The sequence below is a fragment of the Eschrichtius robustus genome, chromosome 17, assembly GCF_028021215.1.
Source record: "Eschrichtius robustus isolate mEscRob2 chromosome 17, mEscRob2.pri, whole genome shotgun sequence".
NCBI classification, from domain to species: Eukaryota; Metazoa; Chordata; class Mammalia; order Artiodactyla; family Eschrichtiidae; genus Eschrichtius; species Eschrichtius robustus.
In genome coordinates, this window is record NC_090840.1 from 77,568,941 (window position 1) to 77,596,681 (window position 27,741).

General features: G+C 46.0%; 1 protein-coding gene across 1 annotated transcript in view; it reads right to left on the minus strand.

Moving 5' to 3' along the window:
- The window catches only part of KCNQ3 (potassium voltage-gated channel subfamily Q member 3), a 298,454-nt gene that overhangs the window by 56,224 nt on the left and 214,489 nt on the right, over positions 1 to 27,741 (minus strand). The window contains exons 2-3 of the mRNA XM_068525522.1: positions 2,078 to 2,168; positions 344 to 470 (exon numbers count right to left, since the gene is read on the minus strand). Of these exons, the coding sequence (XP_068381623.1) occupies positions 344 to 470; positions 2,078 to 2,168 (218 nt within the window). The remainder of the gene's footprint in view (positions 1 to 343; positions 471 to 2,077; positions 2,169 to 27,741) is intronic.

Here is a 27,741-nt window from a genome sequence, read left to right on the forward strand (position 1 = left end):
CATCCCCACCATGGCCAGTCTGGAACTGCAGGGGCAATTTTGGCTGTCACAGTGACTGGGGCTGCTCCACATCCTGCCATGAGCTGGCTCCTTCACGACCCAAATGCCAAGAGCGTCCCCCACCCGCCTTAAGAATTCCTGCCCTGTGGACTCATTATAAAGAGAAGCCACGGGGGCAGGAATTCCACCTGCTGGAGGATTGAAGGGAGGGTCGGAGGCGGGGACAGGCCCCCAAGGCACTGCATGGTCTCCCAGAAGAACAGCGTCTGCTTAAAATTGCCTCAGAGAAATAATGCACCAAAAGAAGGGGATGAGGCACCCCGGGCTCGGGGTCGGGGCTTACCCAACATGCACAAGGGCTTCCTGGCAAACTTCAGTCGTCCCCGCCAGCCTTTGTATCTGCAGCAACACCCAGCAGCCCAGATCCTCAAAGCAAACTCGGCTCCGAAGATGAAAATAGCAAATGTTTCCTGCGTTGAAGAACATGTGGAGAGACACATTAACCGGGACCCAGCTGTCCAGAACTAGCGATTTCTGTCCGGAAGTTCTGAAGAGCTGGATTCCTGTTGTTGCTGGTTTGGTGGTAGAGGGGGCAGGACAGGCTGATCACCTCCATTCAGTTTGGGGCAGTTCCTGTCTTCACTCTGATGTGCTAACTGTCTCTAACATTAACCCTTTTTTTCTATGTTTTTCTTCTAATGGATCATTAAAAAAAATCCCTTTAATGTACTGAAAAGCCCCCAAGAAGTTCAGTTGGGTTGAAAGGAGAGGAATCAGTGATATTGCCCAGCCGGTGTCTGGTCCCTGGTATTGTTAATCGTGGCCAATGGTCACTGAGCACAGCTCCTGGGCCAGGCACCACCGGAAGTAGTTTATAATATGCCCTCATCTTGTATTTTGAAAAACCGAGGCCAGGCAAGGAGTGGCTGAACAAATGTCTCAAGGCCAAAAGTGGCAACAAAGGCATCCCAGGCAGGCGATCAGGCTCTGAGCCCGCGCCCGTCTCCGGGACATCGGGTTTGCATCTTCCCTCCTGAGCCTCCTTTGTGGATCAGATGGAGACACCTTTGCCCCCACTGACCTCCCTGGGGCCCTTGGGGAGTTGCAGCAATCCTCGAAACTTAGTTCCTGGAACTGGATGGCTTCCCAGGAGTCATCTGCTCAGGTCTTAGCTTCAGACCTGCCCTGTAGACTGTCAACACCTGCCCTTGGAAGGAACCTGCTGATTCCGGCACCACGGACACGTGGTTAGCTCACTGGGGGGCAAAGGTTCTGCTATTTCGTAAACCCTGATTGGGGGCTGGCATCCCTTCCCTGTGCAGAGGGTGGGGCCTCCCCCTAGAGAGGTGGGCTGATCCTAATCCAGGAAGGCGTGGTCATTCAAGGGGCCGCTGGCCTGTGCTGTCCGGGGCTGCAGAAGGATCCAGCCCTTCCTGGGAGCCTCCTCCTGGCCGGGTGTGGAGGCCTCACCCAGCCTATAAGCATGTGCTCCTCACCGTACGTTGCTACATATTTTAGGTGAGGATGGGAGGAGACTGAGTCGGGGTGTTAGGTAACTTGCCCGAGAATTCTAACTGCACGCTCTCTCTGCCACACCACGGGATACAGACTGGAGAGTAAAAACAGGCAGAGGCCCAGAAGGGAGGACCTGGAGTGCTCATGCAGAAATGGGATTTGTTGCTTGGCCTTGAAGGAAGAGATCCTCAGGGTTTAGGGAGGAAAAGCAGAGGAAGGGTTGGGACGAAACATGCCTTTGTGTTACTGTCAGAGAGTTGGGAAGCTGTATTTGATCATTTAACCAGTGGGTATTGGTGTTTGCTTTGACCTTGTTTATGTCCCCTTACCTCTAATCTGGAATGACACATGCCAGCCATTCCCTGCTCCAACTGTGCCCCCAGCAGACCTCATAACTGATCCACCAATGCTTTCTCCTGGGCCTGGACTTGGCCAGAGACTCCAGGAAACCAAAACCAGTTGGGCAGAATTGCACCCAAGGGCCTCCTTGTCTTCATCGTTGGCGGTCCCACCAGAGCATCTACCCCCGCAGCACAGCACCACGGTGCACGCGCCATCTCACCAGCAGCAGAAGCCAGTCTCCCGAAACAGTCTCGTACTCCCTGAAGGTGGTCAGGACGGCCAGAATCAAGCACCCAAGGACAATCAGGAACCTAGAGGGGAAGGAAGAAGGCAACTAAGGAAGCGTCTAGTCTTGGACTGCGCCGAGGCAAGACTGGGAAGGTGTCAGACAGGATGAAGCTACAGCATCCGTTAGACATAGGTGTGTGCTTTATCCGTTATCCCATGTAACCTCATAACACACCTGAAAGGCAGGTAGGAATTATTGCTCCAGTTAAAGAAAACAGGGCTGAGAGAGGTGAAGCAATGTGCATAACTTTTACTTTACCAGCTAGTTAGTGGAAACAGTGAGAATTTGAGTTAGATCATCGGGTCCAGCCCCTGGAGGGCTGCAGATGCCTTGAAAAACCAAAGTTACTGCAAGGCTTGCTAAATCAACGGGAGTATGAATATGTTAATAATGTATCCTGCACATATAGGTCTATGTTTTTCAAATATATGAAAACATCCTTAGAATAAAGACAAGTTCATCCAACGATTGATAAATTCGGTGATGGCGTCTGTCACCATATCTGCATATTATTTTTTGTTTTTACAGTCAATAGTTACTAAAGGAAACAACCTCTTTCAATTGGGGGCCTTCAGAATCGTTTTTGAAATGACCAAGTGTGCTTCATGCTAGAAAGAAGAGAAGCCACCGTGATGCACAATGCTGCTCATTGAAAAGTCACTGAGAGCTCATCTGGTTCATGCCCCTGCCTCAGGCAGAAGCTAGCTGCAAACAATCCTTTGAGATTATTATATTTATAAACTCCCTGTGTGTGAAGGGGCTGATGGTGGTGGTGGAGGGACAGTGTGTGTGTGTGCACGCTTCACTGTTTCAGCAAAGAAAAAGGGTTCTCCCTTGCTCTTGGTGGAGAGTCTTTGGTTCAATGGTCAGCACCAGGTTCCCTGGGTGTCTAAGAGGGAAATTACAAGAGAGGGTCCATGCAGGAGGCTTGGTCATATACTCCAAGCTCTCCTGCTCTATGTAATCTGGCTCTGTGCCCTGCTAGGTTCCAATCCATGCTTTTTTGGTTTGTGTAAGTGGGTACCCACTTGTACATTCATTCATTCACTCATTCATCCATCCATCCATCCAATACCTATATGGCAGGCACTGGGGGACACAGAGCTGAAATTCAATGATGAATAAGCTGGATCCGTCCTCCTGAGCTCAGAGTTCAGGCAAACAGGAAGCGATCTCATGGTGTGATGGTAAGGACCATGATGTAAGGAGGTTTGGAAATGTCTGCTCCTGGCCCTGGATTGGACCAGAGTCCTGGCTCCTCCGGCCCTTGGTGATCCTTCCTGATCACATTTTCTGATCAACAGCGCTGCTGATCTGCAGACCTGAATCCATGTTTCCAACCCTGCCTATGAACCCAAACAAGATTTTCAACTCCCTCCTGTTTGGCCATTTTACTTTAAATTCATGACTCCTGACCCATAGCTGGAATCTGCCTACTCTTCATCCCAAGTCTTCTCAGGTGGTGATGACGATGATGACGATGACAGTGACAACTGTAACAACGTCAACACCCACCACCACTCTTTAGTGAGCAGTTACTACATCCATCAGCTCATTTATCCTCACAACCGCCTCCCAAGGTAGATACGATCATTCCCATTTTAGCAATGAAGAAATTCATCGGAAGGAATCATTACCATCAGGATAACTGTGTGGTCGGTAAAAAGACCATACAGTTTGGAGTCCAAAGATATGGACTAGAAAGAGGTTCCGGTATGTGATCTTGAGAAGCTCACTGATTCTGGGAACCCCAATGATCACATCCATAGAACGAGGATAACGAACCTGCCTAGAGATCACAGTTATTGCGAGGACCACAGGAGATAACGGATGGAGAGTCATTCGGTCCACTGTTTAAGATCAAGCAAATGATGCCTGGTGCTCGCCCAGACACACACGCATCACTGGCCGGACAGGCTCCGGGAAACGTGCTCTCAGACGATTCTGCAAGTCCACACTCTTGTTATCTCAAGACTTGACTTTATTCATTCAAAGCCTCTGGAGATAAGATCTGGATTAGAGTCCTCTTCCTCCTCTCATGCTGTGTCATTTTAGGCAAGTTACACAACCTCTCTGCATCCTGATTTTCTCATATGTAAAATGAGTCCAATAAAAGTGCTAGTGTTCTCAATTTTTCAATGATATAATCCATGTCATGGGCTTAGAAGAATGCCTGACAGATACTTATTAGCCTTCATTAAGTGTAAGCTATTATTTTATTGTGATTTAATATCAATGCCTCTTCTGTCCTAGGCAGAGAGATGACTTTAAGGGTACAAACATGAATAAAACATAGCCGTCATTTCTCCTAGTCCAGTGGGGGAAACAGAGGACAAATAATCACACGAGAGTGTGGTTGAGGTTATGATCTGAGTGTCCACCACATGCTTTGGGAGTACAATACTGGAAGCATCCCAGAGGCTATGGCCAAAGGGTTGGAAAGATATCTGAGGCTTAGCTAGGGTTGACCATATGTTCCATTTTATCCAGGACATTGCCCATTTTATGTGTTGACCTGGAGTATGGACCCTTAGGCATTGTGAACAACACGTGCATGTGCAGAGAGTTCAGAAGTTCATGGACACAAAACCCCATTCAGTCTTCTCCTTTAGCAAGGGGTGTGAGCCTTTTATGATCTGGCTTTGCCCTCCTCACAGCCTCGTCTCTTCTTGCTCTCCCACTCCCAGGCTGGCCATACTGAATCACAGCATTTCCTCAGATTCTCTTATCCTATTGGTGTCTGTCTCGATGCTCCTCTTCCCTGCCCACTCCCCACACATGCCCCTTCGTCTTCCTGCTGACACCTGGACAGTGCAGGTCATGGCTTTGCCTCTAGAGCCTCCCAGCTGCTGCCTGTCGGTTTCCTCACGTGATCCCTCCCTTAGGATCACAGAGCACCCCAAGGCATTGCTATTCCAGTACTGATCCTAACCCATTATCATTTTGTAATCGTTTGCGTGCACTGTGTCATAAATAAAGCACACTATCTTAACACCCAACTTGAGAATTCATCCTAGGGCAGGAACTGCCTTTGCCTAGTGAAACATTTTACTGATCCAGTTGAGGTGGAAGTTGCAACCCTAAAGGCACAAGACTGCTAAACCTCTCAGTAAGAAAAAGGAGCCAGAAATTGGAGATGGGGGTTGGTCTTGAGGGCCGGGAATGACAAAGAGGAGAGGATATGGCCACATGCTGAAGGGTTGTTAGGAACAAGACTGGCTAAAATTACAAGTTCGTGGTCCTGCAAAGCCAATCATCAACCATGGCCTTATGGAGTGGTTTTGTCTTTACTGGGCATTGAACATGGAGCTAGAGCCTGTGGCCTGGGTAGGGATATGTGTGGGGAGAAGGGAAAGATTGATGTTCCACAGCTAGACTAATTCAGGAGGAACAAGAGTCCTTAGCCAGATTCTGGGACTCGACCCACACTCTTGTACTTGAAATGTATGTGAATCTTGGGAAGAGTCTACGAGGTGTGTGCATGGTGACCATGCCATAAAGTGACCCCAAACGAGCCATGCCCTTGTATAATCCTCATACTTGAGTGCAGGCTGAACCTTCGACTTGGTTCTAACAAGAGATTATGGCAGAGGTGATGGGATGTCATTCCCTTGATTAGGTTTCATTATGTGGCAAAGGCAATGGGATAGATTCGTCTGTGGTTATGTTACTTTAGATAAGACTCCATCTTAGCTGAATGGAGCAAGAATCTCCTGCTGGCCCTGAAGTGAGCTGCCATGTTGGGAAGGGTCTGTGAGGGTCACAAGGCCAGAAACTGTGGTGGCTTCTAGGACCTGAAAGCAGCCCTGCATGAAACCTGACAACCAGCATGAAAGTGGGACTTCAGTCCTACAACCACAAGGACCAACAGTCAGGTGAGTTTGGAGGACTCCCAAGCTCCAGAAAGGAGTACAGCCCAGCCCACCCCTTGACTGCTGCTTTGTGAGACCCCAAGAGGAGGGCTCAGTTAAGACATGCCTAGGCTCCTAACCCATGGAAACTGTGAGACGATTCACATGTGTTGCTATAAGCCACTAAGTTAGTGGCAATTTGTTACGCAGCAACAGAAAGCTAAGAGTGTGGATGGGAATCTGTACCAAGTGCATCCAGTTTTTATAGAGCCCCACCTCACCCCCCCATTCTTCAGATGATGTCTGGGCTGCACTTGTATGTTTGGTCTACGAGGCTCCACTCCTTGAGGGTGAACTATCTTGTTCCTCTCTGTATCCCAGTGACTATCCCAAAGCCTGGCACTTAAGAAGAACCCATATGTGTTTAGAGAATGGATAAAAACAATTTCAGAGATGAGCAGTTGCCCTGTGGTTGGAATAGAAGGCAAGGGATATAGGATGGGCCTGGAGGGACAAGCCAGAGTAGGGTATGAACAGTTTTGTTGGCCAAGTGAGAGTTTGGACTTTATCCTGCAGAAGATCTGTATCTACTACATCTGTAGGTACAGCCATATCCATATCTGTATCATCTTTATCTATTTCTATATCCACATCCATGTCATCTTTATCTGTATCTATATCACCATCAAGATCCACATCCATGTCATCTATATCTGTATCTATATCATCGATATCCACATCCATGTCATCTATATCTGTATCTATATCATCGATATGCACATCCATATCATCTTTATCTGTATCTATATCATCATCAAGATCCACATCCATGTCATCTGTATCTGTATCTATATCATCGATATCCACATCCATGTCATCTATATCTGTATCTATATCATCGATATCCACATCCATGTCATCTTTATCTGTATCTTTATCATCATCAAGATCCACATCCATGTCATCTGTATCTGTATCTATATCATCGATATCCACATCCATGTCATCTCTCCCTATATCTATATCATCATCAATATCCACATCCGTATCACCTATGTCTAGAAAGACTGCTCTCTGACAGGACAGCAGTCAGGAAGCTGTTGTCAAGGACTGACCTGCAGAGATGACAGGGGTTCCACGAGACAGAATCCTTCCGAAGTTTCAGCGGGACTTGTGACTGCTGGGATGTGGAGGCAGAGCAGGAGGAGCATCTGGAGGGTCGTGGGGTTGGTGGGTGACAGGGTGGACCATGTGTTCACAGACTTCAAGAGTATGTGCCCTGGGGCCAGGACGACAGCAAAGATAAGCTACGCTGCGCACCTGCCGTTTGAGGTCCAAGTGGAAATATTCAGCAGGCTGGTAGAAATTCAAGTCTAAAGCTTAGGGGAGAGGTTGGGGCTAGAGACCTAAGTCCCTTTCAGCTCCAATTGTGATTTTAGAGCCAGGTGAGGGGATAACTCATCCTTAACCTGTCACCAAAACGCAGTTTCAATGTGGTTCCCATCTGCAGGGGGCATGCAGAATCGGGCTTTAGCCAGGAGAGGGCAGCAAACACCTGGCAGAACGTGGCACTTCCTGGCATCTCCAGGAATTAAAAGCACCGGCAACCTGGGGAATTTACTTGCTGGGATTTGAAAACAATTATTAATTTATAAAGCGAAAAGCATCAGGGAAGCCCTCTTTCACCTGAGAAGGGGAAACACCCTATGGTCTCTTGCATAGTTCAGTTTATTCTTAAGATATGAACTTGATTTCAGACAGGAGGACCAGATTATCAGTCTCACAGATGGAAGCCAGATAGGTGTGGCTAGCCAGGGTCTTCCCTTCTCATCTTGTTTTGTCTCTCTCTCTTTCTCCCCATGCCTCACCAATTATTCTTTTACTTCCTCTGTCACTGTGGTTTCCTTCTCTGTAGCCCTGACTGTTTCCTTCACCCCACTCTTCTCTCACTGCCCTCCTTTCCCTAATTTCTTTTCCTCTCCCCTCTGCTCCTCACCTAGCACTTCTCCCCCCGACTCCCCTCCTGGGACTTGCTGAAGTCTTGGGGAGAGTCAACAGCTGTCCTTCTGTCTGCAGGGTCCTGGCTGTCTTTGCCAATGAGGCCAGTTAAGGGCAAGGGTCTTGACATACCATTAAGCCAGACACCATCTCCTACCCGCCTCTTCTCACCCGAGCTGGGCGCCCCCTGACAGGAACAAAGCCGGACCTGCTGGAAATCAGGACAAGGCTTCACAGCCAAATATCCTCTCCCAGGCTTCATTCAAAGTAAGCCCAAGAGGGTGAAAACTCCAGCATTTACTTGGTCATTTTCTTAGCACATCATTTTCTCTTTTACCCCAGACAGCAGCAATGCCAGCCAGGGGCATTGTCACCGTTATATCTGTGCCCCCATTTTACAGATGAGGAACACAGCTTCCAGGCTCAGGCAGCGGGGTCACCAAAGGAAGGAAGTGGGCAGCGCTGCTGGGACCGGACCCTGTGCTGAGAGCGGTCGCAGGGACTTGGGTGAGACTCTGCAGGGAACGGGGCAGAGCCAGCCAGAGAGTGGGAGGGCTGAGGTTCACAGTTCAGCTTCCCCTCTCCTCTGGACTCCAGTTTGGGGGAGAAAAACTCAATTCCATTTCCAGGTAGTTCCCTGAGACCCCGGCTGGTTCCCGGGTCCTGGTAGGCATCTTTCGAGTACCTGCAGCTCAGCAAAGGTCCTAGACCGAGGGGGGAAGGTGGCGGCTGACCACTGGACTCTCCCCCCATACGTGTGCCATCCGTGTGCCATTAAATCCCCATCCGTGTGCCATTAAATCCCCATCCGTGTGCCATTAAACGGGCATGTGTAGAATCACGCTCCCTAGCCAGGCGCAGCAGAACTGACCCCCCTAACAGGGCAGCTGTGCTGAGGTCACAGCTAGCCCACGTCCTGACCTTCAGCTACCACTCTGATCCTTGCTCTCCAGCAGAAGCTACAAGCCTTCAGACCACATCAGGATCCTACCGATCCCCCATGGAAATGCCCCAGAGGTAAAGAACCCACTGTGTGTCAGGGGCTTTCTCATTCCCTCTGAGTCAGCCCCAAGGCCTCTTAGAATCTCAGTGCCCAGCCCAAGCGATTCTGAAGAAGCTAAACACACCTGAGTTCTACTTCTAGCTCTGTCGTGTACTCATTGTAGGCACTTGGAGAAGCTTTTTCCTCTTCCCAGGCCTCAGTGTATACATCTGTGAAACGAGTGGGTTACAAGATCCAAAAGGCCTTTAAGGGAAGTTGTTGTGGGTTCAGGCCTCCAGCCCACAACCCTGGCAGGAGGGCCTGGAGGAGCTTTCAGAGAAGCACAGACTTGAGTTCAGGAGTTCAGATCTCAACTCTGTCACTTACCACCTAGGAGACTGTTTCCTCATCTGTAAGTGGGAATGACCACAGTTCCTAATTCAGGGCTGTTGTGCATGAGAAGCACACAAGGCCATGCTCGTAGGCTATGTGACACCGTGCCTGGCACAGCACAGAGGCCAATTCGTGTTAGCTACTGCAGGAGTGAATTTGAGCTTGGATGGGTCGGGCCTATGGCTGAGTGCCATGTGGCTAATGGAACTTTTTGCCATCTCTTCAGACCTGAGATTGTTCTTTAGAATAGGGAAATCAACTAGAACTTGGAAGAAGCCCTGGCAAGAAGATGTCTGAGTGCCACCATGCACTGCACCGTCTATACCAAGTCTGAGTCATCACTTGTCTATTTCTGCAGGGATCCTGGTTGTCAGTATTCTCAGATCCATCCAGCCCCCCTAAAGGAGGCCACATTTATTTTTGGGAGGTGGGAGGGTTGGAGTCTTCTGCCTGGGGACAGGGTTATCGGCCTTCCCCAGACCGAGCGGTTCTCTTCCATGCCTCTGACCCTCTCCACACTCACAATATCATCAGCTGAAATATACAACAGTCCCATTAACAGTGCCACCAACATGCCCTCTCCAGTACCCTGGTTTTCATTTTACACTTCCTGATAAAGGTGATGCTATCCTAGGGCTGGCAGGTCACATTCTTTTCCCCCTATAGGCTAGAGACAGGAGTCATGAGCTCTGTACTTCCGGCTCCAGCGGGACTCCTGGGCCACGCTGAGTGGCAGACACAGCGGGAATCTGAACCAAGCCCGTGGAGAGAAACAGTCCATCACTGGATGTTTCCTTTCTTCCTCTCCAGAACAAGCCATATCTCTGATACATCCTGAGATGTTAAAGTCAATCTGGCCCCCAATCCCCTCTCCCCATTCAACGGCATTCATTTCATCATCTGCAGTGTGCTTCCCGTGTGGCAGGCACTGTGTTAGGGACTGGCGTATCTGCAAAGCCTTGTTATTGACAAAGCATTTTTAGTCAACATCCAAAAGCATTCCAAGGTAGCGGTGCTACAAAGTGATGTGTGGTTATATTTTAAGCTTCTTCTTCGTGGTGCAAGCATCCACCATGCTCCCCTGGTAACCAGTACCAAAAAGGAGAAGAGTAAAGATTTTGGAATCTAGTGTAACAGTCAGCTCTTAAGATGACCCCAGGGACTCTTGCCTCCTGCTATTCACACATGTGGTTAATTCCCTCTGCGGAAAGTTGGCTGGGACCTATGGCTAGTTTCTAGCCAACAGAATACAGTAAAGGTGGCATGTCACTTCTGGAGTTAGGTTATAAAAGACTGTGACTGCTACCTTGCTAGTAGACTCTCTCTTGCTGGCTTTTTTTTGGGGGGAGGGGGTGGTGCGCTGTGAAGCTTGCGGGATCTCTGTTCTCAGGCCACAGCAGTGTCAGTGCTGAATCCTAACCACTGGACCACCAGAAACTCCCTCTTTTGCTGGCTTTGATGAAGCAAGTTGTTCATACCTCCATCTTGGAGAGGCCCACGTGGGATGGAACTCAATGTGACCTTCAGCCAATAGCTAGCAAGGTACCAAGACCCTCAGCCCAAGAGCCTTCAAGGAACAAAATTCTTCCAATAACTACAAAAGGGAGCCTGAAAGAGAGTCCTTCCCCAGTGAAGCCTTCAGATGAGACCCCAGCCCTGGCTGACACCTTCATCACAGGCTTTGTGAGAAACCCTGAGCGGGAGACCCAGGTAAGCCGTGCCTGGATTCCTGACCCACAGCAACTGAGATGATAAACGTGTGTTATGTTAAGCTGCTAAGTTTTGTGGTAGCTTGTTATGCAGCAATAGATAACCAGTACTAGTTAACCAGGATCTGAATCTCGGCTCACCACCTAGAAACCAGATGACCTGGGGCAGGTTTATTTTTCTGAACCTTCTAACCTGTATTGTAGAACCTCTCATCTGCAATACAGGAGTGACAAATCAAGGGATCTTCCTTATCTTCTTCTTTATCCCAGTCTTCGCAGCTCAGAGATTGCACAGGGCAGCAAAAATCCTCATAACTAAAAACCACTTCTCTAATGAGGTGTCCATGCAAACATCCTTGATGAGTTAACAGCAGCCTATACCCTGGGCATCACGGCCTTGAACTTCAGTCTCTGCCTCCCTATCAGGTACAGCGTCCAATAGTACAATGCGAACCATCTGCAAAGTGAAAAGGCAAAGCTTACAAAGGATGTAGGATTTCATGAAGTTGATGGATATGATGCTGGAGAGCTGTTCTAAATACACCAAAGCCATTAACAAGTGACAATCTTACTGGAACAACGAAAGACAAGTCAATTGATACTTCAAAGTGGGAAAAATACCATACAATCCTTCCCCCAGAATGTTGAGAAAATAAAATGTGAAGTTATATTGTATTATCATCTAGTTTTGGCAAAGAAACTATAACCTCAAATTAACACTCAGTTGAGTCTTTGTTCATTGTAAAAATTAGAGCATAGTTGCAATTATAACCCCAATTTTGTGAACTATGAGATACAATAAACACATTTTTGTATTTTAATTATATTTTTGTGATTATGTACTAATGAGAAATTTCCTTCACTGTTTAGTACGAAGTTTGGTCCCCATTTTCAGCAGATTCCCTTTAAGTAGATATTCACTGATTCCTACTAACTGTGGAATTAGGGACCCTCTAAACCTACCTCATGGCATGGTCATGTGGATGAAAAGAGAACCAGATATGTAAACTGCCTAGAATCCTGGTAATTACCAGGCATTCATCAGATGCCAGTTTCTTACCTCCTTTCTTCTCATCTTATGCTCACAGAGGAGAGTAAAAAGATGACTTTAATGGGATATAGAAAAAATCATTTTGTCCTAAAAAAACTTCCCTGTTCTTGAAATGAGGCAAGAAAATCATATTCACAAAGAACCACAGACAAATCTGTATCTATATGTTGATCTATCTATATCCTGTCCATATCCATCTATAGATTTACAGATGTGTAACGCAGATGCAGGTTTTGACCATCTAAACCAGGGGTTAGCAAACTGCGGCCCTGGGGTCAAATCCAGCCACCTGGTACTTTTGTAAATAAATTTTCTTACACCACAGCCACTCTCCTTTGTTTATATATTGTCCGTGGCTGCTTCTGTGATACAACAGCAGAGCTGAGTAGCTGCAGCAGAGACCATCTGGCCCACAAGCCTAAAATATTTGCTATTCGGCTTTTTAAGAAAAAGTTTCCCAACTTTTGATTTAAACTAAGAGCCCAGGGCAACTGAATTCAATCGGTACCACCTCAAGATGTCTGATATGTCTAATTTCAGTGCAGAAAAAAATATTTAGAACTTGAAAGTAAAGGATTTAATCTCACCGTGGTTGAGATAGATGACAGAATATTTAACAAGATTAGAGGAATAAAATAGGGTCAAAAAACCCAGGTTTGTGGAAGAAAAGAAATACAAATTTAGGAAAAAGAATACAAGTTATGATAAAAAATAGCACCGGGCTTGCAGCTTAAGCTTCATTAGTTTCATGGTGAATCTGTCTCTGGAAACATCTATTTGAGTTTCATGGTATGTTACCATGCATTTCTTCTTGAGCGTCCTGTCTGCTCACTAATGGTTTTTAAACAAATCAGCAGCTCTGTCTGAAGGCACTGTCGCTGTCCCAGGAGCATATTTGTGGATGGCACCGACTGTGTTACTTTAGGCTGCGAGGAAACTTCTCCACGACCTGACCAAGTGTCATGGGCACCTCTTGTCAGGGAACAGCCTGGGCCCTACAGCCAAACACATCAGGGTTTCAAGGCCAGCCTCACCACTGGGCTTCTGGTTCCTGATCTATAGAGTGGGATGAAGTGCCTACCTGCCAACAGGATTCAGTGGGATAACAGATATAAGATGCTTACAGGCTGGTAGTACTCAGCACTCAGCAATTGGTACTTGCCTCCCAATTTGCCAACATACATGCCCATTTACAAAATATTTATAATTGGGAGCCTAAATTTGGGAATCAGACATGGAATGAATTTGAATTTTGACTACACTATTTACTGCTGTGTGACTTTGGGCAAGTAACTCAACCCCTCTCTGATCCTTCAATGCCTCTCATTCATTTTGGGGATAACTGCAGATGTAGCAATACCTTGGAGATATTGCAGGTCTGGTTCCAGACCACCACAATAAAGCAGGTCACGTGAATTTTTTGGTTTGCCACAGCACATGAAAGTTATGTTTACACTATACTGTAGACTATTAAGTGTGCAATAGCATTATGTCTAAAAACCAATGTACGTACCTTAATTAAAAAGTACTTTATTGCTAAAAAATTCTAACAATCATTTGAGTCTTCTGTGAGTCACAGGAGTAACATCAAAGGTCAAGGATCACAGATACTATAACAAATATAATAATGAAAAAGTTTGAAATATTGCCAGAATTACCAAAATGTGACACAGAGACAGGAAGTGAGAAAATGCTGTTGAAAAAAATGGCACTCATAGACTTGTTCAAAGCAAGATTGCCACAAACCTTCAATTTGTAAAAACAGTAGCATCTGTGAAGTGTAATAAATTGAAGCACAGTAAAACGAGGTATGCCTGTATTACACCTCACAGAGTTGTTGTGAGGACTAAATGTGCCTCAGTTTCTCCATCTGTAAAATGGGGATAATAAAGTGCTTAGGCTAGTGCTTGATAAATGTTGGCAATTATTATTATTATTATTATGACGGTTATTTTTAATATTCCATAAAATACAGTGCCTGGGAAAATTGTAATTTCTCAATAACTGGAAGCAACTGTTATTATTATAAGACATTTGGAATTCATCACACATATATCATCTTTGGGTAACTCTACCAAGAAACACTATGTTTCATTATCTCTCAGACACAATTAATTGTAAGACCCATTATAATTGTATAAACTACTAAGAAAGGGAAACTGCCAGTTAAATTATGACAGCCATTGATTGTATTCCACATCCTCATTTTAGAGATGTTAAAATGGGAAAAACATGCATTTAGAATTGACAAAGCAGAGGTAGGTAAAGCTGCCTTACAGTCAAGTCCTTTAGGACAAACCCTTGGACAGGACAAGGGTCATGATAGGACTCCGGGGATGTCTGAGGGCCTGGAAGTAGATCCCGTGTCCCCAGCACCAACAGGGCACAGGCATTAGTGTGGGTCCAGGGTTTATCTGGCCTAAGACCTTCTGTTTTCATTGGACCCGTTATAGCCCGAGTTTGTTTGCATCTCCTAACATTTCACATCTTTTATTTCACAGGAACTAAAGCTCCCACATTTTCATGCAGTGACGCTTCCTGGGGCTCACCTAAGCTAGCAGAGTGGAGAGCATCAGCAATCCTATATGTGTTCCCAAGTGCCACAGGCTTTACGCCCTTCCTTCCTGGATATGACCATAATGGGCACCCAGGTTTGAATCTGGATCCTCCTTCTTGCAAGCTGTGTGACTTCCGGCAAGATACCCCATCTTTCCGAGCCTCAGCTCATTTATTGGAAGATTTGGAAAGGAAGGGCTGCTCACAGAGTTGTGATGAGTACTCAGTGAGATAAGGTTTTGCCAGGTGCCCACCCCGGCTCCCCCACCAGGATGCAGGGAGCCCCCCTACTCCTATGCTGCAACTGCGCCCCACCCCTACAGGAATACTATTCCTTCAGCAAATTATGCCCATTCTTCCTCTGAAATAATATCAGACATCTGGTCGACTTCTCTCCATCTCCAGGACTGATGCCTTAGAAAGGCTATCTCAGTTTTCTCTTGGATCACTCCAGTGGTCTCCTGACCTGGCTCCTACAGCCTTCCACTCCTGTGCCTCCAATCCATCCTGGAAAGTCCAGAGCAATCTTCCCCCAGCCTCATTTCCATCACTCCCCACCCTCCCTGTCTTCCCAACTCCTCATGTCAATTCTACAGAAACGCTTTCGTTTTGCCCCCATCTCCTCTTACCCTGTTCCTCCTAACGCACTATCTCTCCCCACCTCCACACACACAGAGTCAAGCATCGTTTGGACAATTTGGCTTATCAGAAAAAGAAAGGTCTTAGCGGGAAGGCAGAATCTGGTTTCGATTTCTGGATCATGTTTCTAGCCATGTGCACTTGGTCTCGTTGTCTTGCCTCTGGAAACCTCAGTCTCCTTATTTCTAAAATGAGGCTAATAAAACACCAGTGTAAACATGGGACAGAGGCTGCTATTCCAGTGCAGATGGAGGGTGAACACCAGTGAAAGTTGGTAACTTTCAACCCCCTTCAAGCCATTCCCAGTGTCTGGAGCACAGACTCCCATCCATTGCCTTTGTCAAATTTCTTTCTTTCTTTCTTTCTTTTTTTTCAATTGAAGTATAGTTGATTTACAATGTTGTGTTAGTTTCAGGTGTACAGCACAGTGATTCATTATATATCTATCTCTATCTATCTATATATATATTCTTTTTCAGATTCTTTTCCCTTATAGGTTTTTACAAAATATTGAGTATAGTTTCCTATGCTATACAGTAGGTCCTTGTTGTTTATCTATTTTATATATAGTAGTGTGTATCTGTTAATCCCAAACTCTTAATTTATCTCTCCCCCTTCTTCCCTTTCGGTAGCCGTAAGTTTGCTTTCTATGTCTGTGGGTCCATTTCTATTTTATAAATAAGTTCATTTGTACCATTTTTAAAGATTCTACATATAAACTGTATGATATTTGTTCTTCTCTGTCTGGCTTACCTCACTTAGTATGATAATCTCTAGGTCCATCCATCTTTCTGCCAAATGGTGTTATTTCATCCTTTGTGAACTTTCAACCATGTTGATAGCAGTGTATCATCGTACAGAACTTCCCATGTGCACATACACCCCCAGAAAAAAAGTTACGGTATTCATTCATGCCCATGTAGGACAGCTGATCCTGGAAGGTTGGGTAAAATACAAAGCTACATTCCCACGTGGCCCACTCTCACCAGGACCATTTTTATGGAATTTTTCATAATTTCTTCAAGACCTTGTCACAGGATGCACTGTATTGGAGAGCTGGATGGGGTTGGGTGGTGCTTGCCATCAAGAAATCAAGAAAGTGAACCTTGAAAAATCAGAAGAGAAACAGTAGGTGCTCCCTTGGCTTTGTTGCAGGAGTGGGCATGAAAAAACAAAGGCGTAATTAAAAATTCATAAGCCTCAACTAAAAGTCCAGTCAGCTTTGTGAACAAAATATTCTTTGTTTCAGACTCCGGGTAGTACTTTTGAGGTCTCAATCCATCCTTCCATAGACACCCACTCTGCCACTGGAATGAGGCTGAACCCTAAGAGGATGCTTGATTTAACAATCGGTTACAGAGCACCTACTGTGCTGTGAGACTGTGATTTATAATGAGAAATATATATGTGGTCTTGTCCCAGCTTCTGGTACTGAGTTCATAAAACCTTTGGAATTTCCTTAGTGAGGAGCCCAATCAAGGTGTCTTTTGTTATGTTAGTGAGGTGATTTTTGGGAAGCACCTCAGGATGGGGGCTATTACCAGGAGAGGTAACCAAGTGATTAGAGGGTTGGAACCTCCAGTCCCGGAATTCCCAGACTTCTGGGGAGGGCAGAAGGGCTGGAGCTTGAGTTCCATCGCCAGTGGCCAATGATTCAATCAATTATGTCTGTGTAGTGAAGCCTCCATAAACACCCAAAAGGACCAGGCTGGAAGAGATCCAGGTTGGATCCATGAGGGTGGAAGGTGACAAGGTGATGGGAGGAATGGCAAATAGGCTGCATGGTTCCCCTTCACCCCTCCCACTTTCCAGAAGGAGAGGGGCGTGTCTTAAAAGGTTCACAGTAGAGGCTAGCATTTTCTCTCCAGTCCCACCTCATGTCTCTTCCATCTGGGCATAAGGACCTTTTGCAAGGAATTGGCTGGGGCTTGAAATCCAGAGCCTAGAGTCTAAGCATGTGCTTCTAGGGCATCCCTTTCCTTCCCCTCCAAGTCACCTCTGTTCCCATCGTCTTCCAGCCTCTACTGCTGCCCCAATAGCCTTTTCTTCTGCATTTCTCACTGCAGGTCGAAAGCATCCCATCTCCTCACTGGTTCTTGGTCACTGTGCATGCCTACCATCAGATACCTTCATCTGTGCATCTCCAGTCTTCTTGGTTTAAAAGACTCAATTCACAGAAGACATTCTAAAGCAAACAATGGAAACCAAAATAAAAGAATCCTCATATTTAATTCTAAGCCTAATAAATCAACTATTTTCATTTTCTCCTGCCCTTTTGCAGCCCAAGGACACAGGCATACACAATTTTTAATATTTGCTTTGTCTCAGCAGCATAGTCTACATTTTTATCTTATTAAAGCATAAATATTCTTCCACTTAGCTATAAAATATTCAAAACAATCATGTTTAATGGAAGAGCTGCATTCTATGATATCAGTGCACTGAAATATATAAACCATTCTCTTATTGCTGGATATTCAGATTTAGGTTGCTACCAATTCTGTATTGTTATAAGTAACACAATGGTAAATATTTTTGTGCATGAAGTTTTTCCTTCTTTAGAACCAATTCCTCATAATAAATCTCTAGAATATCTGGGCTTTGAATATCTGAATGGATTCTTGGTACATTCAGATATTCTGAATGGATTCTTGATACTTTTCTGAAGGGTCACACACTTTACACTGTCCCCAGGAACACAGGAGCACCCACTGCCACCCAATTTCACCAGCATTGACTATTTAATACAGTTTGCTAATTGACTTGCTAGTTTAATAGGTATAAAATGGCACCTAGGATTTGCATTTTAAAAGGGAATAAAGCCTTGCGCCCAAGGATTAAGTTACTTCTTGTGGGACCTCCAGCTGAACAACAGAGGTTTTAGGAGAAAAGGGAGCAAGTCTTCTCAACAGCTCTGAAATTGTCCCAAGTAGGCATTCACTTTCCCACCTGCATAGTGGCCAAGCCAGTCTTTCAACTGCCTTCAGGCTGAAGACAGTGGGAAAAATGCCAATGTGTAATTGGCATATTACTTTTCTTACCATGCCCTGGAGACTTTTCTCATTCAGAGATAAAAATTGGTCCTCTCAAACCCAAACCAAAAGGTGTAAACATCTTATATTTTCTTATTCCATTAGCACCTTCCTACAAATGGCTCTAGTGTTTCTTTTGAGAGCTAAACACAGAGACACAAAGTAAGATCTGGGCCCCCTGCTGTTTTCCCCCCAGCATGACACAAGCCCTGATTATTCCAGATGTTTTTCTCTCTGCTTTTGAAAATCTCATTAGAATGGAAACATTTAGTGGCTTCAAGTTTCCAAAATGAGAGAGATTTAAAAAAAAGTGTGTCCCATGCTTGCGTTAGCATGACGGAGACACATCTGTGTGCACAGCTGCACTTGTAGAAAAAACAGCTATCATGGCTGATTGAGCAATTTCCTTCCTTCCCTGGGTACCGTGTTCATCTTTAAATGCTCCTGGATTTTATATTCACTCACGCAGTCCTTCATTCAATACACGTTTACTGAGCAATTACTCTGTACTGAGCCCCCTGTCAAGGTACAGAGGTGATCCAAGAATCAGGTCTGCCTTTGAGATACTTACAGCATCATCAGGAAACCAGTTATTCCAGTGGACATTAAAGTGGACATAGCGCGTGCCACTGTGTGGGGACAGAGGGCAGTCAAGAGCACCCTAATAAGTTCTCAGGCGTTACCAGCTATTAGCTACAATTTCAAAACCCAACAGTATCTTGGAGCTTTGAGACCCCCCTCCTCGCATTTCTAAGGTCAGTCACTGGAGGGAAAAATGCAAGACCATTCACTAGCCATGGGTGTTGGGAGTTACCTCAAGCTTGGGTTCACTGGCTCTACAGTTCCCAATTCCTAGGACCAGCATCAAACTTTGTAAATTGAGTCACAATATTTATCTGAGGAGAAGGCTGAGAAAGTGGAGCAAAAGTTGCCTGTATTTGGACATGTAGGAAAAGAGGGATGGGGAGGAAAAGGAATACTAGGATAGGAAAACTCATTTTAAGACTTTGCCACCAACTACCTGGGTCATCTTGGGCAAGTTGACTCTGAGCCTCAATTTCCTCATCTGCAAAATGGGTCTAACCAACTGACCTCTCAGAGCGATTGTAAGAGGTGGGTTGGGAGAATCAGTGAGAACATGCACGCACAGTTCTGGCACATTGCAGGCCTTCAGCTCATGTTCATTCCACGTTTCATCCTCCTAAGACACCTTCTGGATCTAGAACAGATTTGTGATTCTTATTTGAATCAGGAGGTGCAACAGGGAATGTCCTGGGCTTCAGGCCACTGGAGAGGAGGCAGACAAGGCAGAGTGTGGCTTAAAACAGGCCCTCAGGGTTCAGTTACAGGGGAATGGTGATGAGCAGGAAGCAGACAGGCCCTTTCTCAGGAACTATGGGAACCATTTACCTGTGTGGAAAGAGAGATGGGCCACTCGTGGGTGCTTTGAATTCTAGACACACCCCATATTCATTGAAGATAATTGGCAATGGGGTTTCACATTCATTAGCCCTTGTCTGTCTCATTTGTCATAACTCTCTGACCTCTCCAGGAGGTGTCCTCCTCATTCTCTGACTTTGTATCACCCCTCTCTGTCTTTTCTTCTTCCTGTCTACCAGCATTTGTCAGAGCACTTGGGGAAGATATTTGGTGCCGGCCAAGCACAAGCTGAATGAGGCTTTCCCCTTCTTAGGCAAGAAGAGCTGGGTATTGAAAACAATGTTTGTGTTTCAATGGAAAAATTATGATGCCAGTCATGACCTCACCTTTTCCTAAATTATCTTTTAGCAAAGGGCTTCTCCCCAGATGTAATGATGTTATGATTTCCTGGGCATCCCCTATGCCCTGGAACAGTGGTTTGTAAAGCTAGCTGTGAATTAAAATCACTGTGGATCTTAAAAAACAAAATACCATGGGCTACCCCCAACCCAGGAATCTCCTAGTTTAATTGCTCTGGGTGGGCCAATGCTGATCTAGTTTTTAAACTTCCCCCACATGATAATAATGTAAAGTCAGGATTGAAAGTCACCCTCTGGAAGGAATACGCCACCACTTAACACTGTGGGCTCTGGAGTGGAACCGTATGGATTTGAATCCTGTCTCTGGCTGGTCAGTAGTCAAAGAAGCACATAAGCTTGTGGTGGGCGCCTGCCTTGGTCAGGGCTGTGTCTGCACAATCAGAAAGAATGGTGTCTGAATCATAGCTCTAACACTTTTTAGTGAGATACACTGGGCAAGTTACTTGATATCTATAATCTCCTTATATGAATGAGTTTCCTATGCCATGTAACACACTGTCACAAGTTTAGCAGCTTAAAACAACACACATTTATCATCTCACAGTATCTGTAGGTCAAAAGTCAGCATACGTGGTGGCACAGTGGTTAAGAATCCATCTGCCAATGCAGGGGACACGGGTTTGAGCCCTGGCCCGGGAAGATCTCACATGCTGTGGAGCAACTAAGCCCGTGCACCGCAACTACTGAGCCTGTGCTCTACAGTCCGCGAGCCACAACTACTGAGCTTATGCGCTGCAACTACTGAAGCCCGTGTGCCTAGAGTCCGTACTCTGTAACAAGAGAAGCCACTGCAATGAGAAGCCCATGCACTGTAATAAAGAGTAGCCCCAGACCAACGCAACTAGAGAAAGCCCGCAAGCAGCAAAGAAGACCCGAGGCAGCCAAAAAAAAAAAAAAAAAAAAGTCAGGGTACAGCTTACCTAGGTTTTCTGCTTAAGGCTGTATCAAATGTCAGCCAGGGTTGGGTTCTCATCAGAGGCTCGACTGGGGATGAACCTGTGTCCAAGCTCCCTCTGTGGCCAAAGGGATTCATGGCAACTTGCTTTTTTAAAGCCAGAAATGGAGAGAGGAGGGAGGGTGGGAGAAAGGGAGGGAGAGAGTAAGGTTGCAGGGGGGACTCTAGCAAGACGGTGCTAAGCTTTTATGTTATTATGTATATCAGTAGAGGGGATGGTGAGGTCCACCTTAAAGTCTGTGCACCACACTATTCCACTATTATCATCTGTAAAATGGGGAAATTATATTTACCTTATGGGTAGTTGTGAAAATTAAATAAGACAATCCACTAAAATGGCACATAAACGCTCAGCGTTAACTTTCATCAACAGCCTGCACAGAAGCCACTGCTGCACGGCTTCCCCATCAGAGATCGCGGTGCCTTCCTCTGGGCCCACAGCACTCTGCACAGACCTGCCTTATGGCTCCTATTACAGTGTGTCTTCCATCCAACCATCATGCCTGCCGGGTACCTCATTAAAATCTTGTCGTGTGCCAGCCATTGGTCAAAATGCAAGGCATGCATCATTTTCTTTTTTCTTTTTGGCTGCGTTGGGTCTTCATTGCTGCGCACGGGCTTTCTCTAGTTGCGGCTAGTGGGGGCTATTCTTCGTTGCGGTGCACGGGGTTCTCATCGTGGTGGCTTCTCTTGTTGGGGAGCATGGGCTCTAGGCGTGCAGGCTTCAGCAGTTGTGGCACGTGGGCTCAGTAGTTGTGGCTCACGGACTCCAGAGCACAGCCTCAGTAGTTGTGGCGCATGGGCTTAGTTGCTCCACGGCATGTGGGATCTTCCCAGGCCAGGGCTTGGACGTGCGTCCCCTGCATTGGCAGGCAGATTCTTAACCACTGAACCATCAGGGAAGCCCTAGGCATGCATCATTTTCTTTAATCCTCAGAGCTAACTACTGATATACAATCTCTGCCATTTTCAAGATGGGCCAACAGAGACTATAAAAGGTATAAGAAAACTCTGCATTGTTTAGATCATACCCTTCCAGGTTATCTTAAGTTTTTCATTGTCCTTAGGGGCTTTAGTCTTTCATTGTCTTTGAGCTACTTTATAACTGTAAATTGTAAATAAGAGATGGCAAAGCCAACTAATTCTTGTCTCTAAACATTCAAATTCTGTCCTGTCTAGTATAGGTTCAGTTGATGTCTTTCCCCTTTTTCCTCTTGTGAAAAACACCAGTGTTGTCAGTTGTCCATTTATTTCAATATTCCTGATCTATGGATGTGTTTGTTTTCTCCCTTTTGAGTCTTTTGTAACATTTGCCTGGTTCCTTCATTAAGTGATGAATTAAAGAAAATCTTTAACATATATTCATTTTATATATGTATAGGAGTCATGAGTTTACTTTTTTAAAAGATTATCTTTCAACAAAGGTTACATAAATTTCCCAGGCCACATGGCTTCTAAGTGGTAGAACTAACATTGATGTTCATCTGGCATCAAAACTCACATTCTTGACTGTATACTACAGTGCTACACGCAGGGTGGGTGCCCACTGATGCCTTGCTTGCCCCTCTGGCCGGCTGACCTTGACCTCCTTTTATTCATCACATACAGAGCACAGGCTCCCACACTCACTTTCCTATCTCCCCTAGTCCGTCTGATTCCTGCAGGTCCTGCAAAATTCCCTTAAGAAGCCCCACCAGTGGCCTTGGCGCCAAGAGCCTCCCAAGTCCTTCCCCAAAAGGAGTTGACACCTGTCTCCCCATAAATTCTACCCAGTCGTCTTGCTTCTCTACTATGGGAACATACACAACACTCCCTTTCATTCACAAATGGCTCTTCGAGTACTGGAGGCCGGCTCTCCACGCCCACCCCCCAACCCTTCTCTGGTCTGGAATCATGCTCTTTAAACCTGGCCTCTGATGACAGACTTTTGAGTGTCTTTGCCATCTTGATCATTCTCTTTTGGACATGTTCCACTCCCCATGAACCCTCAGTAAGTCCTTAGATCTACACACAAGGCTGGTCTGACCAGGTAAAGTGCAAGGCCCCCTTCTGGATGTCCAGGCAGGGCCCCTTTCAGAAGAAGACTCTTCTTAGGTGAAGACTCAACTTGGGTACCTTGTCAGGCTTCAGTTCTCAGGCTGCAGACCCTGTGCTCCTCCTGCTGACAAGTCCTCATCTCCTCTCTCTGCTCTGTCTCCATTGACGTCACCATCCATCCCCCAGGGCTATGACGTTGGCTCTTCCCTACATAGGCATTAACTACTTGGGGTAACTCCCGCCAGACCTGAGGACTGATGTCACCATCCATCCCCCAGGGCTATGACGTTGGCTCTTCCCTACATAGGCATTAACTACTTGGGGTAACTCCCGCCAGGCCTGAGGACCCCTGGGATGCTCTTCTCCACACAGAGCCTTGCAGGCTGCCTGGAGCTGTGGATAGAGAAGGCAGAACTCCTTCAGGTCACACCACCGCCGACTCAGACAGCCTCTGAAGTCATCGGAGTTTGGGGCACGCACAGGACACTGTATACTTTTCAAAGTGAACTTATGGAAAACTGAAACACGGATTTTTTTCCCCACATTTATTATAAAATCATAGATCGTTTATCAGTGCTTGTGTAATCGACGTCTTCTTGGACCTAAGTACAGGCACTTACATTTATCTTTGTTCCATTTCATCTTCTGAGACCCAGCCCGTATCTCTAGCTGCCACGATCATCTCGGACACCGAGTTCTGCTGCTGGAGCATTAACTGTCCTTTGCAGCTTTGCCATCTGAATGTCTGACAGTCCTCCCAGTGGCACACGGACTTCATTGATGGAGGGGCCACTCTCCTTCCACAGCTTCCCATGACTTCCCCCTCCCAGGGGGATCAGGGATTCTGGCTTAGGGTTCCTACTCCCCTCTGTCCCCCGGAGCCCATCTCCTGGAGACAGCTTGCTGGTTTGGCATTTTCATCTTTCCATATCTGAGAGTAGCTGCTGATAACATGCCAGCATCAAGGGCTCAAAGACCCAAATCAACACCAGTTACACCCAGGCATACATCACCCCCTTCAACCCTGAGATGCTGACAAAGCTTGTCCTTGGTGTGTCCCTCTCTTACTCACAGGCCACAGACCCAGAGGATGTGGAGAGAGAGAGCATCCTTCGTGGGCCGACCTGAAGGCCAGCCACCGCCTTGGTAGGCTACTGCAAGCTCTGGTTTGCAAACGATCCTAGACGCAGTAACGAAGACCCCAGATCCATTTATCAAGGTCCCTGTGCTCTCACGGGGCTCTAATAGGGACTGAGTAATCAATGCTCCTTGACGCCGAGCTGTGGGGCTGCATGGGAAATGTGTCATGAGCGTGGCATCTCAAATGGGATTTTTTTTCTCTCTCTCTCTTTAGAGATGAGGACACCAAGTTTCCTCCTTGAAATGAGGACAAGAAAAAAACACAAAGGGAGAAGGAAAAATATGCAGAATGACTCAGAACCAAGGTACCTAACTAGTGCATTGTAAGTATGTGGGACTGTCCTCACTTTAAAGATAAAGCAAGGCGTGGAGGGAAGGGGTGGTGAAAAGACCCAGGACTGGAGTTAAGGGCCTGGGTTCTGGTCCTGGATCTGCCCCCAACTACCTGGGTGACTGGGAGTGAGTCACATTGCCTGTCTGAGCGACAATGTCCTCTAGTAACTAGATAATTTCTGCAGATCATTTCCCATTCTAATACTAAGATACAGACCATCATTTAAGCAATAGCCGTGCTCCTGAAAGTATATGGGCAGACTTTTGTGCTCCCAACTGAAGTAGACTTTAAATAAACCAGGCCAATATCTCCTTCTCTTTTTCTCTTCCCTCCTCCACTCCCTCCCTCTCTCTTTCTTCCTCTTCTTTACTTAGGAGTGGAGTTCTTTCTTCAAAAACAAGTCTTTAAAACTAAACAAGTCTTTAAAACTACCGGCCATTCTCACACCGGTCAGAATGGCCATCACCAAAAAGTCTACAAATAATAAATGCTGGAGAGGGTGTGGAGAAAAGGGAACCCTCCTACACTGCTGGTGGGAATGTAAACTGGTACAGTCACTATGGAGAACAGTATGGAGGTTCCTCAAAAAACTAAACAGAGCTACCATATGATCCAGCAATCCCACTCCTGGGCATATATCCAGAAAAGACAAAAACTGCAATTCAAAAAGATATATGCACCCCAATGTTCACAGCAGCACTATTTACAACAGCCAAGACATGGAAGCAACCTAAGTGTCCATCAATATACGATGGATAAAGAAGATGTGGTTTATATACAATGGAATACTACTCAGCCATAAAAAAGAATGAAATAATGCCATTTGCAGCAACATGGGTGGACCTAAAGACTATCATACTAAGTGAAGTAAGTCAGACAGAGAAAGCAAAATATTGTATGATATCACTTATATGTGGAATCTAGAAGATAATGCAAATGAATTTACTGACAAACAGAAATAGACTCACAGACATCGAAAATAAGCTTACGGTTACCAAAGGGGAAAAGAGAGGAGGGATAAATTTGGAATTTGGGATTAACAGATACACACTACTATATATAAAATAGATAAACAACAAGGATTCACTGTATAGCACAGGGAACTAAATTCAATATCTTGCAATAACCTATAATGGAAAGGAATCTGAAAAAATATACATATATAAAACTGAATCATTTTGCTGTACAACTGAAACTAACACAATATTATAAATCAACTATACTTAGGTAAAAAAAATCTTATGCAGAAGTCAAATAAATATACCTGAAAAAGTGATAGTGGCTTTACGGGGAGCGATGTTTGTCCACCCTTGGCAACACCCCCTCCCCTCCCCTCCCTTCTCCTCCCCTCACTTCCCTCCCTCTCTGTGCACACATGCAATTGGCACCATTTGTGGAGCACTGAATTAAACTATCCCCCTATTTAAAAGAGTCCTTGTTTTGATGAATGCTCTACCTGGGAAAGCAAACATGACTCAGCCACATGAGGGCTCACAAAGCACTTTCCTGTCGTTACCTCATCGCTCTTCTCTACAAATCTGCCAGGCTGGGTGATTTACCCGATGCTACAGGAGAGGAGACTGGGCTTAGATGCATGAGAGGTGGAACGTGTCATTCTTGGTCATCGCTGTAGCCCAGACACCTGGGGACAGTACCTGGGGCATAGCAGGTGCTCTGGAAATAGTTATTGAATGAATGGGAGTGGGACTTGCTGACCCTCCTTAACCAATCCCTGCCAGGGTTGGAACTCCAAGTCTTTTCGCCCTCTTCTGGGTCACAGGCACTGAGGTTCCTTTCTTGGAAACATATGATCCGTTGCAAATTCCACCCTGTAAATTTGAATTTTGGGTTGGACAGGTCTATCTCCCCCACACGCCCTGAACCATAGCAACGTTGTTATCTCAAGGCTGTCCATCATCCATAGCAGAGGGAAATAAATCTCTATTCTGCCTTCTCCTCTTCATAGAGATGATTAAAGAAAAAGGGAGCAAGACAGGGATTCTAAAGCTTTGGGCAGTTCTATTTTGCCCTAAAAGACTGTAGCAGACGTTGTCCATGCTCTGCCCAGAGCCTCTAACCAAGGACCTTTTACTCCTCCTCAGTTTCCTTCCTCCAACAAGCCTCATCTGCTATTCTTCTTTGGAAGGAGTAGCCCATGGGCTGCTGGGAATGCTTCATCTGTGGCCAGGAGCAGAAGGTAGGATGTATGGCCAGATGGGGGTGGGGCTTAGCCAATGACTGATGGGTCCTGGGTCAGGACTGCAGCTCACATTCTGGGACTCCTGGTAGGGTCAGGTAGAAGCTGCCCTCCTTGGGACTTCGCTGAAATCGTCCCTTTGTTTGTATTCTATAGCTTAGAGTCAGGTTCTTGAAAACCTGAAGTGAGACAAAGGGGAGACTGGGAAAAAAGGGTCCATGATTATCAGTAAACATGAGTCTGAGGATATGCAAAAAAGCATAAATAGCCACATTTCTCTGTATAATAAACTCCTTTCATGATCCACGGAGAGGAGTTGCATTTCATGGAAGAGTGTTGGGTAGAGAAGTGGAAGATGGGAGGCTTTCAGGAGAAAAGGGCCAGGGGACCAAACCACATGGGAATGAAAAACAATGACAACAACACAACGGCAATAACAAAACACACCTCTGCAATAGGCCAGAAGCTTGGGGAGAGTTTGCTACATGCACAACTGCCTTATGTGCATGATATTCTGAGGGACATCGGGGGAAGGGCCTGTGCTCCACGTGGTGTCCTGGAGACACCACGTGCATCAATGAGGAAGTACTGAGCCCGTCACAGAACGATATCCTGGAAGATTTCTAAGCCAGAGGACCACAGGTAAACATGACCTCGTTCCACACAGCCCAGTGCTTAAGGAGACTGGGTGGAGGGAAGCAGGCTCTCACCATGCGTGCGATAGTGTGAGAACCAGTTCCACTTGGATCCCAAAGGACATCCAGGTTTCACACTGTTGATGGCATAGACCCCAGTGAAAGGGACAAGTAGAGGAACAGCTCTTAACACAAACAAAAGAAGGTGAAAAATGCCACTAACGAGGTGCAAACAGCATGCTCTTGGACCTTCAGGAGGGAGAGGGCACACCCCGTCATCTGGTTAT